The following is a 20,617-nucleotide window of genomic DNA, read 5'->3' on the forward strand; positions in this document are numbered from 1 at the left end:
CCTCAGGGTGGGGACCGGCGTGACCTTTGACCCGTGTGCCGTGACCCCACCCAGCTTTGGAGCCTAAGTTCAGTCATATGAGACCAGGTTAGCCCTTCAGAGGTGTGTCATATGACTAAGATGCAACGGTTGTAACCGCAGGGGCTTTATCTTGTGGTGACATAACAGAGATGCAAAAGAATGTAGACAGACAACACAGACACAACAGAATACTCGCACTCAAAGCGCAGCCTGCCATTATTATCATATCAGTGCTTTTGTTCCGACACTACAAATCTTTTTTTTTATTATTTTTTTTACATTAGTTATATGTTGTTGATTTTTTAATTAATATTTTATTTATTTGACCCTTTCTATGACAAGCAAACAAGAGAGAAAAAAGAGCATAGATAAATTATTAAAACATATGCAGGATTTAATTACGTCAACACTCAATGTGTCCACAGCAGTGAGTATGGAAAGCCGTTCTGTGAAAGCATCACCAGGCTCATTGTCTTCAGATGTAAAAGCTTTCAACTTTTGAATCATAATCTGGCTAGATTGAGAGTGTGTTTTATTAATTTTAGTTTTAGTTTTATTTATTAATATATTTGTAAAGTTATTTTACAGCTGCTCCTGAATGGCTTCTGAACGTGAGGTTTGAGGCATATTAGCTAAATGCTAAACAACTCAATTTACCATTTTAGCGTGCTAACATGTGCTTATTGGTGCTAAACACAGCTGATGCTGATGGGAATGTTATCGGTTCAAAAGTGGAAAAAAAACAAAAACTTCGTATTTTATTAAAATATCATAAGGCTTCATCAGAGCGTGAAAAGGGTCGACAATAAAATGCTTTTCAGTCAGACTCAATCTCTTTTCAGGAAATATACTTTGGAATCATCTTGTCTGATGATGTCGACTTTTTCAGGGCCGGTGAAACAAAGGGAGGACGGTGGGCCATGAGTGCTCTTTATATACCCTCATCCTCCATCATGGCATGGTCCAAGTTTCCTGTTTTAGTTGCTGTTTTGTGCTCAGAAATTCAGACAAGCTTCTTTTGGTTTTATCCCACAAAGGTCAGCATGTAAATTGCATTTGTGGAGTTGGAATTTATAAATTGCAGGCACAGCGCTATGGTCCTTACAGCCTTCAGTGATAGCTTTACTTTTAAACCTTTCTTCGAACAATGCTTGGATCTACATGCAGTGCTTGCATCTTTGTATTTTTGTTCTCTATACTACATTGTATTTTGTTCTTTTGCCTTTACTTGCTCCCTGTGGCTATTTGAAAGTGTACACTCTTTTGGGAGTGGTCTCCGGCACACCTGTGTTGAACCAGGTTTCTTGTTGATAAGCATTGTATTGATAACACTTTCCATGCTCTGATGAAGGCGCACGGCCAGAATTAGTCAACCATGATATTCTAATAAAACAAGAAGTACTGCAGACATTTTCGCTTTTGAACTTATTTGTTTTTTGAGGTTGAGCGCCCAGTCGAAATGCACACTTCCTTCCCTTTTTTTTGAAGGGGATGTAATTACTTTTACAGGTATTTACCCATAAACCAAAGTAGTGGATAAATAAAAATTTTGACCTGATGAAGGTGCTTGAGAAAAAAAATAAGGCATCACCTAAGTGATTACAATTCATCCTGACGGGGACATGAATATTTATATTTAATACCGAATTTCATTGCAATCCATCCAATCGGTAGTTCTTGAAATGTCAATCAATTCCACAAATTACCACCTCATGTTGGCACTAGATGAAAAGTCACGGAATCACCATAATAAGTAGGATTCATCTTCTGATGATCATGACTGTCAGGGGAAAATTTCATGGCCATTTAATTGTAGTAGAGATATTTTAGCCTGGACCACAGCAGCCATACCGCTCGCATGGCTAAAGACACAAGGTCTAATTAGGACCCGACATCAAACCTCAACACACAAGGTGTGTCTGTAGGACTGAAGATGGAAAACTGTCAGGTATTGAAAGGTGGCACTGAAAGTTTAGTCAGTATTCAGATACCAAAACTTATTTATGTAAATATTTTTGTTCATTATTATGTCAAAATTAATTATTTTATGGCTGTTTATTTGGTAAAATATGAAAAAGGAAGGTGTATAAAAGCAGGTTTATATCCTTAAGTGTCGCATTTTCACCAGTATTGAGAAAAAAAATCGAAGAATTCTCAGCCCTGGGTATAATATTAGGACTATATTATTAATTGCCAATAATGGCATCCATCACTGCTCCCCACCATAATTTATTTGTCAACAAAGTTCACGACACAGCAGCGCTACCTGCACTGACTCTACAGTCATGCCCACAATCAGGTCAGGGGTCAACGCTGACAACAGCTACATGCCAGCTCACACACAGATAAGCAGACAAATATGGACGCACACACAGATACGGAGCGTAGCCTTTTGCTGGTTGGGAGTGCTGGCTGAATCTGAATGTGGACCTCCAGCTGACATCTATCCATGATTAATGAGAGAGTCGGGGTGAAGTTTTGGCTCCTTAATGAATACAGTTTGAGAAGTTGAAAAGCCTATCAATATTTGACATGTCTCTTGAATATGTTTGCATAATTGATGCAGGGATCTAAATTGAATCATAATTGCATCATTGTGGATGTTTCGTCCTCTTTCTCTCCCTCATTATTTTTCTTGTCCTTTGTATCCCACTCCCCATGATATTTCTCTCAGGACCAAATATGCCCCCTTCCACTATCATTTTCTCACACACAAGCGTTACACACATGCGCACGCACTCAGATGGGTGCCGACAGACAATCAATGTGATCTCAGGGTGTGACTGACACATGGTACTGATGAACCCACTAGGTAGCGTATCGCTTTGCTTGCCTCTCTGCTTGTGATTGACAGCTGTACCTCCTCTCTTCCTCCCCCTCTCTTTCTTTCTCTTCCTTTCTCTCTCTCTCTCTCTCTCTCTCTCCCTCTCCTCTTACTAACACACACACATGCACAGTCACATACACCCAGGGCACTGACTGTCTCAGACATCACGCTGCTCTCCAGTGTCGTGCGGTGCTGACATGCTCTGTGTTTGATGCTGATGTCAAATTCACTCTCACATTATTGTGAATGTGCTCATTTGTGTGTGTGTGTGTGTGTGTGTGTGTGTGTGTGAGAGAGAGCGAGAGAGAGAGAAAGAAGTGAATGAACAAGGATGATGACTGAAATACAGTTACTACACAGTGTATATAAATTCAGATAAAGCAAAGCAAACCGTGCTGTTTTGGTTTTTATTACATTGTCGGAAAAAGACAATAAAGACAATAGAACCCGTCCTACGCTCATAAATTTGGAAGCTGGTTGCACCAACATGCATGTAAATGTTCCCTAAGAGGATTCAGGGAAGAGGCAACGCTTCTTTTCTGCCAGTGTGTGTCCCGATCATGCTGCTGCATTCTCCCTCATTGAGGTCACATAGTGGTGAAAGCTGTGTTTTGGAAATAAAGACTGAAAAAACTGAACTTCTACCCCCGTTAAAATGGCTATCATACTCAGGTCTGGAGATCATTTGTGCAACTGTTTATATATTAATCATTTAAGTCAAAAGAAAAAAAAAGGTGATTAATTTAAGAAAATATTCAGCAGATAAGAAAAAATTAAATTATCATTAGTTCCACAATCAGATTTTTTTTGTGAAATGCAGAAATTCAACATAAATTCATAGTTTTAACGGGAGCTTTCACCGCATCTTACTGTCTTCATCAGCAAATGGAAATAGCTCAGTTGTCATGGAGATAGTATGATTGTTAGTACGTGATGAAAATCTGGTCACATGATAACAGGTCGGTGTACATGTAGATGAAACCACCATGGTGGTATGTGGTCACTGATGAAGACCATGAGATGAGGTTGAAAGCGCTGAACTTATTTTTTATGTGACATATTTTTGACTTGAGTCACTCTTAATCACTTAAAACGTGATTTTATTGACATGCATTTAACATACACTAAGAGATGACTCGGCAATAATGGTAATATGTATTTTTAATTTCAGCATGTTTTTATGAATCACACTGAAACCTTCACGCCACTAAAAATGTTACCGTTACATCAAGACCCACAGAGCTGCTTATATCTGACTTTCCATTTAAGAAGTGTCCCCCAGAGTCGCTGGGAAACTTCATAACTCCAGTCACCGCCATGTCTCTTCAAAGTGAGTCTAAGTTTACATCATCTGCTCTGGGAACAGCTAAAGTCTTTTGACCCCAGCGACCCTCAAGCGTTTGTTTAAAAAAAAAAAAAAAAAAAAAAGAAAAGAAAAAGAAAAAAAACCTTGTGAATGCAACGACCATGTGTTTGAAAAGAAGCCCTCTTCTTCAAATTCCTGCTAAGCCAACATTTGAAAGGGTCAATCTTGACTGATGACAGTGCATCTCTCCATCAGACTCTGTGTGCCCAGCCATCCATTTACTGTGATGGCCATGGCTCTGCTTTGAGTGGGATCGTAGCTTCCTCTGACTGCTGGTGCTGTGCTGAGGGACTCAGGTGGCTCCGGGACAGGGGGTTTATATTTTAATTTATAGGAGTCTTCAGAGGGAACACATTAGAATGTGTTTGCAGACAAGAAATTAGACACGATTAAGTTTCTACTCACCTATTGGAGGAGAGACGGACCGGTGTTTACCGGCAGATGGGACCCAGATAATGGTCACTGATGCTTTGAAAATAAGAAGGGTTAGTGTGTGTGCAATATATGTATATTAACGTGGATGGAGGATTGCGAGTTTCTGAAAGTGTGTGTGTTTGTGTGTGTTTACAAGAATGTTAGGGTGCCTGTTTGTGGTTTTGTTTATGAGAGTGTGTGTGTGTTGCATTTAGTTTGGAGAATGATTTGTCGTGAGAGAGCCTCCAGCCACCGTAATGTGGATGGAACGAGTTGAAGCATTCCTGTGTGTGTGTGTCTGTGTGTGTCTTTGTGTGTCTGTGTGTGTCAGATGAAAGGACATCTCGGTGAGGGGTAACTCCGGCCTCCGCTGCACTCCTCGTTTCAGTGGCTCTGATGGCAAAATGTGTCAGTGTTTAAAAGGAGGCCGCCGCAGAGCATGTGCTGACATGTCTAAATCTGAGACTGTCTCACACATATAGATCAACACAAGCGCGCACACACACACACACACACACACACACACACACACACACACACACACACACACATACGGACACACAAACTAATGTGCACAGTGAGGCTTCCCGAGGGCCATCTGGAAGTGCAGAGCAAGGCACAGCTGGTCTCCAGTGAACATTCACGGACTCTGGACCCCTCATCTGCAAGATCACACAGTGAGGCGCCAATCACTGACTCCTCTGTGTGTGTGTGTGTGTGTGTGTGTGTGTGTGTGTTCACAAGTGTATGTATGTGTGCGAATGTGTGAAGTGTGATTGTCGGTGTAGAGGTGCAGTCATCTAGCTGCACATGGAAAACAAATTCCCCAAATATTCCTGGATACGTGTGTGGAATAGGTGTTGCCTAGTTTGAAATAAGCCTCACTTCTGTCCTCTGGAGAGTTGAGTGTGTGTGTGTGTGTGTGTGTGTGTGCATGCGCACTTGGGGACTCTGACTACTGCGCAGACACTAAATGTAACTGAAAAATTGCCTCCATCTGTTGGCACCGGAAAAAATCCGAGAGGACAAATTGAAAAGATTGCAAGGATAAAGCCGTCATAGTGAATTAGTATCGCGGCAGGAAGACTTCTTGTTATCTGGGTATTTGTAAAATATTCAGGCTTACATATGTGTGTGCGAGGGGGTCATGGGGGGAGGTAGCACGGCCTGTAGCTAGAGGGAAAGAACAGGCTGCTGACTTGAACAGATTCACAAGTTTGCGTGAGCGTGCCGAGTGTGAGTCTGCATGTATATAAGCCCTATCTATTAAGACAGGTTTTTTATTGTTGTTTTTTTTATTTTATTTATTTCATTTAGTCTTATGAGGTTCACACCCACCACCTGCAGCTGTACTTACTGCCCAGCTCTCATTTGAATCGTAACATAGATCCACTACCGCTATGCAAACTAGCGTGACATCTTAGAAATTCCTGACACCTGGCTACTTTAGAATTCAAGCTGCAACACTGAGTTACTGGGACTTTCCAGGCAAAAAGTGTGCATCATTTATTGGCAGCATGAAGAGGCTTAATATACATTAGCTGTGCAGGGTACAGCTCCGCAGCATAGAGAGAGCCTATATCAAGCCTCACAAACATGTTCTCAGTGTAACAGGGCTTTGATTCATAGTTTTGAATTTAATGTTTCGAAATATGTTTTGAGAGTTGACTGTTGTAGTTCTGTATTCGCACAGAGTGAGAGTGAAAGAGAGCTAGAGAGAGGGGAGAAAAAAAAGAATAACAGAGACATTACCATGGACCTATCAATCAGAGATTCCCCTCAAGAAATAGTTCTTGACGGGGCAGAAAGAGCTGTCATATCACGTCCTTCTTCAGATCTTACACCCTAATATATACTGGAATCCAGTCAAGATGGACGTCCCAGCCTGGTTTCAGAATAACTCTCCGGTGCGTCTCGAATGAAAACACTTGTGGTTCACTATCACTTCCCAGCTCATTGTGGAAATAACCATGAACGCCGGCGTGAAAACATCACAGACTTGTCATCTGTCAATCAAGCTCCATTCACTGGGATCAGTGTTGCGATTTTTGTTGCTAATCGTTTTCACACTTTCATGGATGAAACTGTGCCTCGCGTCCTCGTGCAGATGATGCGGACCAGCATTCGAATGTGTTCTCCTCAGTTTGTTCTGTTTGCTGCCGCTGTCACACCTGTGTTAACAGCTGGCCATTTGTAATGCAGTCTCATCTGGCTAATAATGTTAGGGGTTATATTACAGTCTGGATGTGTTTGCTTTAATAATTGATGGTTTGATGGCTTTAGACTACTCTCAGGGTTACAGTATGACTTGGCTTGTTTTCAAATGTGATATATGATTCTAACGGCTAATTTTTAACTAGTGATTTAGCAATTTTCTTTCGGTTAATGTTATATATTTTGTGTTTTATTATCGGTAACACGTTGTAGCTTGGTTTAACCAACCTGGGACTTGATTTTAAATCTCAGTCAAATTAAAAATGAAAACTTACAATACATAACCAAAGATGTAATTTAGTGCTCATTGGTCTAAAGGTCCCTTTTGAAACAAATTTGAAAGCACTTTGAGGGAGAAGGACATCTTTTTATGCCTTTTCACTCGAAGCACTGTAGTTCAGCTATACAGTCGTGTTCAAATATACTGTGTCGCGTGTGGACACTTGGATTCAATTCAGATTATAGCGCCAGGGGTGCTGGCTCTTTTTCATGTATTTGGCCTCAGTGGGCTTGTAACTGCTGCAGTGTCTTTTTTGCTGCCACATATTCTTACTTACAACTCCTAAATGTTGCCAGCACCATCAGTCAAACCAGCCACCATGACATAATTTTCCTAACATGCCACTCCCCTGTGCTTTATATATGTCGAACTCCACACTGTAGTTATATGGGGCTATGACAGTCTTAGTTCTGAGCAGGGGGGAGTCTTTACAGTCCTGTAAGGGGGTGTAATCAGATTGGCCCCCACGTGTGGACAGACCTCAGGGTCGTCACGGGTTTGACCACAGAATGCCTGTTTGTTTGGCGAGACAGACCTCTGGGTCGTTCCATCCTAGAATGCTAATTGGAACTAGCATAAACTGGCTAATGAGCGCTAATTAGACTAATGAATTAGCTGCGGAGTGTACAGCAGGCGTTATGGCAGAGGAGGAGGAGGATGAGGAAGATGGGACAGAACGGACAGGCACACATCTGGATGCACAGATACAGATGCTGACATGTACTTTTCCACTCAGCTGCGGGGTAAATAAGTGGAGAGGGTGAAAGTACGGGGGCACACACAGACATACATTCCAGTCACGCACTGCTGATTCTCCTCTCGAGCTCATATTTGTTACTATACGCATGTGCAGACACATTATCATCCTCAAACACACACACACAGGAACATATGTGAAAGCAGCCCCCCAACCCACATGCACTCCCCCTCACCAAACATGCTCTATCTCAGTTAGTCAGGAGCCAAAGATGCCCTCTTTTTACCCACAAGCTCACTTAGCCTGCACATCTGTCGTAGTCTCATGGGAACACACTCAACAATATGCTTCAACTTAGACACTTGTGTTTATGGGGAGTACGAGGCTCCTGTTTAATTACTGCTGGAATCTGTCCTTACTCTGTTTGGGAGTTATTTACTAGACAAATGAGCGCATCTGTGACATGACATCCATAATTGGAAATAACTTTTTTATTCTTTGATGGACTACCACTTCATCTTAACGTTCACTTTCTTTCTCATGTGAAGAAGGACACAGTGAAAGTAAACCAGAGCTTTCTTTTTTATCATAAATTAATCATTTGATGAGTGAAAGCACAAAGCCCACAACAATACACTTCCCTGGATTTAGTTTCAGCCATCACCAGACCTCCAGACACCCATTCTTTCACACACTCTCACGGACTCACACACTTTGGGAGACAAAGAAATTAGCAAAAGAGTGGCACGGGGAGACAGGAGAGAGGTCCGGGAGGCTAATATAACAACATTCTCAATAAGCAGTAAATTGGATCTCTTTCTCTCCGCTCCCTGGAAGAAATTCAAGCTGGTTGTGGTTTTGTGTTTTCATCACCCTGGAGCTCCATGTCCATGGGATGGGCAGGCACTAGGCGTCTGCTGGGTGCCTGCGTGGCACCAGAAAGACCAGGGGGCAGCCCGCCAAGTACACACCTTTTGGGAATCTGGGGCTTACTCAAGTACTGTACTAAATACAATTTTGAGATACTTGTGTTTTTCCATTCTATTCTACTTAAAACTTCTATTTCACTACATTTAACAGGGAATTATTTTACTTTTAAGTCAAAACAGAATGTTCATCTTCCCTGATGTCAGCTGCAGACGTTAGCATCCCTAGCTCATTAGCTTACTAACTAGCATTACACCCAAAACCAAGGACAATATTATTAGCAAACTACATAATTATGCAGAGACGCAGGTTAAATTAATAAAAGCAATACAGAGGACCAACTCACTCACTGTGTTTGAGGCAAAATGCCACTATATCAACATTTATGGTAACGTTAGCGTCTCGGGAATGTTAACGCTCCAGCAACTCCTGTGAAATTTCTTACCCGAGATTGCGTTATATTTCCTAAACTCATCGGTTAGACCCAAATGAAGCAAACAATAATGCATAAATTCTGTGTGTTGCTTGTTTGTTTTCCTAGAAAAGCATAGAAAGCACCCAAACAGGGTTATGTTAGAACGAAATAACATTTCAAGAACATTTTCTTTTTTTTTTCATTCTTTACTATAATAGTAGCTCCTAGCAACAGTTGCTAGCGACATTTGTCATTTTAGATGAGAAAAATCAAAGTTCGTTGCCCAGCAATAACAGGCCTGCTTTTGTTTACTTCTTTGTGAAATCACAGACCACTGTTTCTGAATTTAGTATGAGCTGACCCTAACCGTAACCCATCATAAACCTCTTACATGCTGTGCTAAAACTTTCCATTTTAGCGTAGCAACAGTAACTAAGGGGAAAGGGTTTAGCTGAGTGTCAACCGAGTACTGTAGAGGAACCTGAATAGTTCACCTCTGGTCGTAAGGGAGCAGTTAGCATGGTTGATGGAGATGAGGGCGGAGACGGCGTCTGATTCGACAAAAGTTTGTTTGAGCTTGTAGCATCATTAGCAAGACTGTGTTTATTAAGAGATACACTTTCAGTCCCTCTCCTCCTTCACCCCCTTACCCCCTGTTGGTGTGGATGAAGTGCCAATCCCATGTAATTAAGTTGCTGCAAATGAAGGCACTTAATGACAGGTTGTCACGGTAACAGTGTAGGATGTTGCCATTGGGGCTGGCAGAGATGTGTTTCTTAACTGCTTCACAGTTGTTGGATATGCTGACGCGTGCACCCTAACGCACCCTCACACTTTCATAAAACACAGAGGTGCTCATGCAGAGGTCATTTCCTGTGCTTTATTGGGTGAAGTCTTGTTTTCTGTCTGCTTTATATTTTCTGCATGCTGACTGCGTTTTCTGCCGTTTCGCGTGTCCTTCCAGCAGGCTACTACTTCACCTTCGTCACACACTCGCTCGTTTTCCTCTACCTGCCTTCATGCTGCTGTCTGTCTCACACAAACACACGAACGCACACTCATATATACATTGGAGAGTCACGCACCAGTGCAAAATATAAAAAATATAAATACGCAGACACAATCACACCCAGCAGGCCCAGAACGCAACAGTGGCTTTCCCTCCGCCGTTTCAAGGTCAGGAGGACAAAGCGGTGGGAGAGCTGTTGTTCGAGAGACAAGAAAAGAGAGGAGGAGAAGAAGAGAAAGACGACGAAAGACAGGCAGTGGCCTCTGAACCCTGCGTAACGTCCAAACTAGCAGGAGGTTCGAAGGATGGAAGCGGAGTGAGAGGAGAGGAACCAGAGAGGCGAAAAAAAGGGAAGTGGAAGTGGGTTTACACGGCAGGGGATGTCCTTGCCGAGGCCTCCTCCTGCGACCTCCTCACCTCATTCAAACCTCTGAACCGCCTACACTCCCTCGTAAAAAGCAAAATTGCCTCTGCTAGGCACAATCCCAGTCATAATCAGGTTAAGGTGCACAGCAGGTGAATCACATGGGGCACCTTTTCAGGAAACTGCGATTTTCTCGAGAGACTTGGTTGATATTGCCATACTGGTTATGAATAATAAAAAAATTTGAAGAGAATTAAAGTAGTTCTTCCTGTGACAGATTAGGTCAAACACAAACAAACATTTGCATTGTATTGAACATGAGACAGAAGATTGTAGTGGTTACATGCTACAGGGCTTCTGCATGTTAAATCCACACATTGATATTCACTGCCATCAGATGCTGGTCTGTTTTGCATGCTGTTACACACACACTTATATATATGCACAAACAGACACTGTCCAGGCAGACAGCTGGTGTGGAAATATGGGCTAAGATAGCTTCTTCGTCTCCATCGACAGGTGACAGAACGTCAATGTGAGGGCGTGCAGCTGTCGCTTGTTCACACAGCGTGTGTGTCTGCGAGTCTGTCGGTGTGTGTTTGAGCGTTTTGTGTCTGTGCGCGATAACTGTGTTATGTGCTGCACAGAGCATTATGCATGTAGGTGTGAATGAGGGTGGGATTTTTATCACAGGCTGTCATATCCCTGCACTTCATTAGAGCTTGGCTAAATGAGAGACAAGGCAGCATCTAGCCGGCAACATCAGCAATCACCATCTCCTGTGTGTGTGTGTGTGTGTGTGTGTGTGTGTGTGTGTGTGTGTGTGTGTGTGTGTGTGTGTGTGTGTACGAAGTGCTTGGCTTCCAGCTTCACCCTGTCAGCTCAGTCTATACTCAGACACAGGAACACACAAAAGGCAGCATCAGCAAATCACTGTCACACTTCTGTACAAGCCACAGTACGTTCACAGCATCATCAGTAGAGCAGAGTGTGTGTGTGTGTCCTGTAACCTTCACCTTGTATAGACTACGGCTAAATGAGAAATGATTTTCTGCCTCACCAGTCTCTTAACCCTCAACCTGGACAACCCTCAGGGCTCATTATTCCATTTTTTATGTTTCATAAAAAAAGAGAAAGTCATTGGTGTCATAATTATTATTAATAATCTAGTTTAAGAAATCAATAATACAAAAACCTGTATGTAAATTAATTGCAAAAAGAAAATAGTATTTGCAGCACATACACTTACTTCAACACTTAAATGTTTATTTTCATTTGTTTTTTTTTTTGTTTTTTTTACATTTTCTTAAAGGGACTCTGGTGCATAATTATCATTTGATTTATGCTTTTTCCCCAATTGCTTTTTCTCTTTTCTTCTATATTAAAACACATTTCATTTTCTGAGCTGTCATTGTTGAAATGTTGTGATCAGTGATCAAATTGACAGCATGGTGACATTTAAAAAAAACCCCCAGAGTATTACTATTAGTGAAAATAGATTATAATTTTAATTAGACTTAAGACAGCAAACCCCGCCTTGCCTGGATCTGCACTGTTGACTACCACTTTTTCTGTGGGTGATATTTATGAGCTCTGTGCATATATGAGAGAAATAACCCACAACGGAAGAAACTGCTGTGTCCACATTAAGAGAAAACAGAAAAAGAGGAAAGAAAGATGGAAGAGGACAGGAGCGTCAAACAGTGTATACGCATGCACACACACACACACACACACACACACACACACACACACACACACACGCATTCATGCCACCATTGCTGTGCTGCTGCTGGTGGTGTGCACAATCTGTCAAAACATAGAAAAGCAGCATGCATGTAAACATGAACACACAGACTGATGCACAGACACACACGGTTTCTCTATTCCTGACTTTCTCTGTTGTCTACACACACACACACACACACACAGACACACACACACACACACACACACACACACACACACACACACACACAGAGCCAGCTGTGTGGTGGAAGCAGGTGTCACTCTCAGCTCATTACCCCTGGCAGGGTTGATCACTCTGTTTGGAGAGCAATAAGACACACCTCACTGGAGAGATAGAGGGATGAGGGGGCAGGAGGAGGAGGAAGAGGAGCCGGGAGAGGGAGGGGAGCATCGTCCCTCTGCTTTAAGAGATAGAGGGATCGAGAAAGGCAGCGAGTGGAGAAGAGGGGGTGTGCAAAGGAGCATGTGGTTTGTGAGATAGGAGAGAGAGAGAGAGGAAAGAAGGAGGGAGATAGGGAGAAAGAGTAGAAGGTGAAATCCAGAGAGAGGCTGTAAAGTAAAAAAAAAAAAAAGATCTCAAAATATTCATTACAAAATGGATGCTCTGTTCTAAGAGTAACAGTAAACAAAAGCTGGAGCAGTCAGACCGTGTAGGTTTGATTTAATAACCCCATGGTTAACCAAACTTAGCCTAAACAAAGGCAGATGGTTTAACTATCACCTAAATTGTCCCTGTAAACATTTGTCACTATTTAGAGACTAAAGTTCAAATTTGACCCACCATACTAGCCGTGGTTGTACACTGAACTGCTGTTCTGTGCAATGAGGGATTGTTACTGACAGTACTGTACATTTTTACCTCCAAGCAAAATCGTCTGACTAAACTGTTTGCTTGTTATTTCCTTGTAAGACCTCCATTTTTCTTGTAATAAACAGAAACAGTTAAGATTTCACAAGAACCAAAGCTGAAATGTCAGGAAAGGTTGTTCCTCTTGAAACACTTTAGAATAAATTTCATCAGTATTTCTCTTTTTGCTTTTTAGCTGTGTCGAGTGTGCCTCGTTTCCCTGTCTGGGTTTGTGTCATTTAAAAGTGTGTGAATGTTGATGTAAATGTGTGTAAAATATTGTGACAGTGACTGTGTGTGAATGCCACACTCCTCATGCTCACGTTTAGTATTTGTTCAGCAAGGAGACGCCATCAACAATTATGTTATTATAGCTCATTACAGCAAGTAGCAGTGATGCATGGACTGCATGTATCCCTCTGATTACACACATTTTTCTAATCGTGCTGCTGTGGTTTATGTCCGTGAACTGATCGTGTGTGTGTGTTGGTGTTTTGTGTCTCTGCAGGTACGACTACAAGGAGATGCTCCACAACTCCACCTTCTGTTTGGTGCCCCGTGGCAGACGACTGGGCTCCTTTCGCTATCTTGAGGCACTGCAGGTAAACAAGTGACACACACACACACACACACACACACACACACACAAAACACTCTCCCAGTATGAGAAAGCATTGTTCGCTATAAATTTGTGACTACCAGTGAAATTACTGGGAAGAAAAAGAGGTACTTCCCACACTCAACCTCCCACTTTGCATTTGTTTTAATTGTGCTACCTCTAGCATTAAAGGATCACCAAATCATTGCCACCTTAATAGTGTAATTAAAAACAAACAAGACCTTCGCCGGGAAGATTAGCGGCTTCTTCCTGCATCTAAACTGTGTTTTATTTTGTGACACTGGAATGAAATTTCTACAGAAAGTGTTAAACTGTCACTTGACTTTGTGAAAATTGCCGAAAGTGAGGTTTATCATAGCTGCAGGAAAAAAAAGTAAATCTGTTAGAAAACACTTAGTTTTGTCTGTGGTTTAACAGTCATTTTGCTCATGAACAGTTTCAAGTGCCTCATCTCTATGTAGTAACCCCCCACAACTTTAGCAAAAATATATGTTGTAGATGCTAAACCCCATAAGAAGCGCTCCCTTTTTAGTGCACAAGCTCAAATAATGGCACCCCAGATATAAAATGTTTACAGTTCTTGAATCCTCTTGATCACAGTCATGATCCTGGTTTCTTTTGAAAGGTAACACTTTGGAATTCACCATCAAAGAGAGAGAATAAAGGTCTGGGTCACACCGGCGCATTTAGAAATGGTGAAATTGCACATTGAAATCAGTTCGTTTTAATGCCACCATCGGTGGATTTGTTCGTGAAGGTGAAACGAAAATATTTTTGTGTCAGAGCTCCAACGTTAACCATCGTGACAGTGGAGAACCGTAGAGTCCAACACGGAAAAAGCTGTCGTGGCTTACATCCGTCCATCCTCTGCAAAAAAGAGGAATCGTTTGCAGAAGCTTTTGTGACAGGAGTCAACGATACAAGTGCAAATCTTTTGGCTAATAAATCTTTTAAATAATCTTTTGTGTAAACCTATTGTCCCATTAGCGCCTCAGCTAATGAGATTGCTAACTAGCTTGGACTGACTGATTAGCCCTCGCATGTTCTCCGTTAGCTAGCGCGTTAGCAGTCAGCATCTTGCTAAGGATTTGAATATTTCACAGATGTGCAGATGATTTTCACTGTGACACTCTCTTGTGTGACCATGCTATTAGTCTAGTGGACTAAATTTACAGCTCCAAGGATTGTAAAAATGTACGTGTTTTTTCACTCACCTTTACTGGAATGTTTCTGTGTTCTCGAGTTACAAAATGAGATATCGTTGTTGCAGTGACACTGGAATCTTAAAAGGGTTTGACACAGATAGAAAAGTGAGGAATTGTGTCTCTCAGAAAAATGTGTAGTTGAGTATTCAACTAGATTTAAGGGGTTAAAGATGCTGCAGGTAATGTACCATAACACCTCACAATATAACCGTAATAACCTGTGAAGTAAGTTCCACCCATATAGAGTCATTTTCTAATAATGGCTCTGCATTTACCAGCACTTTACTCACCCCTCTGGAACTCTACACACTTAACATCTGTTTTTTTTTTTGTTTTTTTCATCCATTTCCATGACTGCACCGCACTCTTCTGCATTACTACTGCACTGTCCTTTACCTCTCCTTACCGTACACCGCCGTCCGCAGAGTGCACCCACATAAGTGCGCTTATCTCACTATCAGCTGGAACGCACACACACACACACACACACACACACACACACACACACATAACAGCGCACTTCAGTCAGGAGGGAAATATGTCCTCTCCTCTCCTTTCTCCATTTGTCTGACTCACCCCATCCATCGACTCGCACCATCTAGAGGAAGAAGACGGAGGGAGAGTATTTACAGGCTTTGGTCTTCAAATGAGAAAGCAGTTCCTGATAGAGGTCAGCTCTGTGTGTGTGTGTGTGTGTGTGTGTGTGTGTGTGTGTTTGTGTGAATGCCTGGGGTTGTTTGTGTGTCTGTATATATCTTTATGCATTGGAGTGTGTGTGTGTGTCTGTGTGTGTGTGTGTGTGTGTGTGTGTGTGTGTGTGTGTTTGTGTGAATGCCTGGGGTTGTTTGTGTGTCTGTATATATCTTTATGCATTGGAGTGTGTGTGTGTGTGTGTGTGTGTGTGTGTGTGTGTGTGTGTGTGTGTGTTGAGGACAGCAGCAGAGCCCCAGGGGCCAGTTCTGGTTTAGCTGACACCTTTATGACCTGGGAGTGACAGGGCCGTCATTACATCAAACCACCACGAACACACACACCTACATACACACACACACACACACACACACACCAGCTGTTACTTCTACTTCTACCTCTCATCCCTCCATCCCTCTGCCACTCCTTTGCCAAAGGTCACATTCAGCTTCACTTCCTCCCCTCTTTTAATTTTTTTTATATCTATTTATCCACTTTCTTCTGCTTTTTGATCTCTTGTAATTCCCAGTTCTCCCGCCTTCTCTGAGTAATTAACTCTCCTGCACCTGAAGTTACCATTTTAATATTGATGTGTCAACAGGTGCAGCTTAAAGCGTGCTCACTTAATATCAAGTGAAAACAATCCGTGTAGACTGATTGCGGCTGTTTTCTTAGATTTTCAGGCTTGTATAAATGATTCAAGCATTTTTTTTTTTTTTTAACAAATCAAATAAACACAAACAGAATCAGAAACAGAGCCATTAATTGTGTAATTAAGAAATTCTTTTTGTGAATGTTTGAGCTCTTGTCATTCACAAGTGCTACAGCAGAGTGAATACGTGGTTTATATAAAAACCAGTCGGCTTTTAACTGTTTATTTTAATCCAGAATGTTTGACTCTTTGTGATCTGCTCTCCAACAAATGGCTGCTAATTTTTGTTTAGTATCCATATCTGTCATCATAATACTTCATTCCTCCCTGTCTGAGACTGTATGCAGCCTGCCTGCTTATCTACATATGTTGTTGTATGTTCAAACTTATCTCTGTTTATGTGATTGCTGAGCTGCTGTTTCCGAGGAACATGTTTGATCTTAAATTTTGATCTAAGCAACGTACATGCTCAGGTCATATTTGTGTATTCTTTTTTTTTTTGTTAGGCTGCGTGCATATGTGCATTGGCATTTTCTCGAAAATTAAAGCTGCACTATTTAGTATTTTTTTGTATTAACAATGGATCAAATTACTTTTTGTAATATGAAAGGACTTGCTTATGGAGGGAAAAGCCACAGAGAATGAATAACCCAACTGAATTCCCCTCAGCTCTGTGCAGCATCCTTTGTCTTTTTGCTCCTTGTTTTGGTTTTAAGGCCTGCAACTTTAATGCTTCGGTTCATTCGGTTTCCAGCAGCGGCAGGCAGCTGTTTTCAACTGAAAAAGCTCTTAAAAGTGACAGAACGCTACCTGCTCAGCACCATATCACAGACAGACGCGGTTGGGGACTAGCTGGTGGCCACTTAGCAACTAAAGAGCCCTTGAGTTAGTGGCCAAAAATAAAGCTAAAAAGAGAGTGGATATTGGACTCACATTCGTCAGGTGGATAGAAACAGGACTCTAAATGAAAGGTAATGCTGTTCTGTAAATGGTGGATGTATAATGTTTGACAATACATACAAAAAAAAAAAAAAATTGATAATATAGCTTTGAGTACATATTACAATTTTGTCATTTCCATTTAGAGTTCGAAATTTTAAGAAATTTGTCAGGATAAAATTAAGCAACAAGTGTTTCTCATATAACTACTATCATTGTGATACACTATTGTTAATTGTGATTAACCCCAAGGCGCCCCGGTGGCTCACCTTACGGGAGCGGCCCAGTTTAAAGTCCGACCTGTGGCCATTTGCTGCATATCGTCCCCTTTCTCCCCAACTTTTCTATCTCTCCTCTCTCAGTGCAGCTAGAATAAAGGCAAAAATGCTGGAAAAATAAAGAATAAAAAGATTAACTTGTGAGGAATTTGACCCAGCTGCTTTTCCCTCTAAGTTGTTAAAATTCAGCCCTTTGATGAGATTCTTACTCTGAAATACCATCTAGCTTGTAGCTGATAAAGTTGGGAGTCTATAAAGAGACAAGTTTAAAAAAAAAAAAAAAGAAGCAATAAGCCTTGTGCTGCTGACTGTTTTTTTTATGTATGGTCCACATATGACCAAAGAAGCTTGAAACGTCCCATTTCTGCCTAATGGGGAATTTAGGTTAGAAAACAAAGGGTCACAGACAGACACAGACTGATCAATCATAATACAGTGCTGTCATTGTAAGTTAATATGAAAAGAGCTTTACTAATCAGGATCGATATGTAGCAAAAGCACTCATGGTTTTATCTGCGTGTCTCAGGCTGCGTGTGTGCCGGTGATGCTGAGTAACGGCTGGGAGCTGCCTTTCTCCGAGATCATCGACTGGAACACAGCCGCAGTCATCGGCGACGAGAGGCTCCTGCTGCAGGTAACAGCCCGAAGACACGCTCACACAAAAACCACACGCTCTGTATATCATCTGAAAACTAAAAACCCCACAGAGAGGCAGCAGCAATCCCACAGCTGAAATGAAGCCCTTTTTTTTCCTGACTGTTAATACCTTAAACACACACACACACACACACACTCACACACTCAATCTTCTTTCTTTTAAAAAGCAAAAGTCCTGGTTTGTTTTTGTTTTGTTTTCTAGTAACGTGGTTGTCAAGCAAACAGAATTCAAGCAGTATACTAAGTCCTTGACTGCTTGAAAATGTCACTCAAACCCCCGCATTGTTATATGAGAGGACAAATAAGTAGAATGAGCAAATGGATTTGGCTGAAATTGATTCAACTTCATGGGGGAAAAAGTAATTATATGCCCATTAAATCTTAATTTGAGTGAAGTGTGTAATAATATTGCTTGACATTGAGTTTTACAGCTTAGGAGCTCCATCTCAGGCCAGGATGTTTCGGGCACCAAATGCATCTATCCCTGGATTTATGTTTTTTTTTTACAACAACATGGTGGGCCAAGATGCACAAAACATGTGAAGCACTTTATTAGGAACACCATACTGATACAGGGTAGGGCCTCCCTTTGCTCTCAAAACAGCCTCAGTTTCTTCACGGCTCGGATTCCACAAGAATGTTGGAAACATTCCTCGACATGACTGCATCACATCATTTCAACGTTTGCGGGAAGTAGCCATTAGAAGATGGTTAAAATGTGGCCATAAACGGCAGCGCACGGCAACAGCAACAACTCCGCTCAGAGAGGCTGTGGCATTCAAACCATGATTGATTTGGTAAAACATTCCCCACACCATCACACCACCAGCAGCAGCCTGCACTGTTCACACAAGGCTTGGCTGGGTCCATGAACCTGTGCCCACTGCAGCATCAGACTTTGGCTCTTGGCTGACAGAGGTGGAACCTGACATGCATTTCTGCTGTAGTTCATCTGCCTCGAGGTTCAACATGTTGTTCATTCTGAAGCTTTTTCTGCTCACCACAGTTGTAAAGAGTGGTTATCTGAGTTACCATAGCCTTTCTGTCAGCTCCAAACACTCTAAACTCTAGAGACTGTTGTGTGTGAAATTATTTTCCCTTTTACTATGACAAATAAACTCACACTAGCACTGAACTACACAGCTCTTTCAAAAAGTACAAAAGCATTCGCCAAATGGCTCCTGCAGCATTTAAGCTTTTCTTCCCTAATACCGTTTGATGACTGTTGCACTTATTTTTTGTGAATTCCCTCTGCTTTGTGCTTCCTTCCCCTTATTGTTGTCTTCTGAAAATTTACCTGTGGGACTATAATTTTAAAAACAGGATCTTTTGACCCCCATACTAAGAAATTTGCTAAACAAAAACTGCTTCCAGAGATGTTGACTTAACACTTGAGACTTGACTCCAGTCAGGCTTAAAGGAAAAGTCTGACATTTCGAGGAAATATGCTTGTTTGATTTTTCTTGAGTTAGTTCTCACATCCGAACACTAAATGAAGCTGCGGCCAGCCGGTGGCTAACTTAGCTTAGCACAGTGACTGTAAACCTGGGGGAAATAGCTAGCACCTACCTCATCATTATATGTCATTTATTTAATCCATAAAACGAAAATGTTTTATGGGTGGTTATGTGCCAGATAATTTCATGGTCCAGATCATCACATAACTGTCCGTAAAACAGTTGATTTAATTTTTCTTTTTTTTTTTACACTTGTGTCTCCAGTCTTTGTACTAAGATGAGTTAACCGCTGCTTCTCAGTAGCTTCAAACCCACCATTCAGACATGAAAGTGATATTGATCCTCTCATCTAACTCACAGCAAGGAGGTGAATTAACGCATTCTCAAAAATGTCAAACCATTCCTTAAGTCACAAAAATGAGGACTTAACTACTGACTTGGATTTGATTTTGTGAGACTGAACTTTCATGACTTGAGACTTGGAAGCAGAAATATTTCAAGTTTTCTTGACCTTGAAAAACAGCAGTTTGATAAACACATACTCAAACAAAGTTTCCAACCAAATGTTGTTGTCTAGTGAAGTCACATCTCAAGTGTGGTCACATGATAACAGGTGGTCATATAATGGCTCCGAGATGTGGTGAAAAGTTGGACTTGGGGTGAATTTTTTCTTTTTTTTCTTTTTTTTTTGATCTGGTAAAATCCTGGATCAAATCAATGACTAAATAAGAGACAATGGAAACTGACCTTTAATATTACAAGGAATCCTGTAAGCAAAGTGCTGAAATGCCGAATCATTGTAATGGTCAGCATCTGAAAACCTGAAACAAATGCAAATGACTTACATTTTATTTATGAAAGCTTAAGACTTGACTTGCCCCCAAGGACGTAGAGCTTGTCTTGAGAATTACTTTTAGAACATTTGAGACTTGGACTTGAACCAAATTACCTAAAAAAAACTGTTGTGTCTACTACTGTAAAACAAAAACA

General features: G+C 41.4%; 1 protein-coding gene across 1 annotated transcript in view; it reads left to right on the top strand.

Annotated features, from left to right (window-relative positions):
- The window catches only part of ext1b (exostosin glycosyltransferase 1b), a 131,186-nt gene that overhangs the window by 69,045 nt on the left and 41,524 nt on the right, over positions 1-20,617 (top strand). The window contains exons 2-3 of the mRNA XM_056399223.1: positions 13,639-13,732; positions 18,040-18,147. Coding sequence (XP_056255198.1) covers positions 13,639-13,732; positions 18,040-18,147 — 202 coding nt within the window. The remainder of the gene's footprint in view (positions 1-13,638; positions 13,733-18,039; positions 18,148-20,617) is intronic.

The sequence above is a fragment of the Seriola aureovittata genome, chromosome 16 (genome assembly GCF_021018895.1).
Source record: "Seriola aureovittata isolate HTS-2021-v1 ecotype China chromosome 16, ASM2101889v1, whole genome shotgun sequence".
Classification (NCBI taxonomy): domain Eukaryota; kingdom Metazoa; phylum Chordata; class Actinopteri; order Carangiformes; family Carangidae; genus Seriola; species Seriola aureovittata.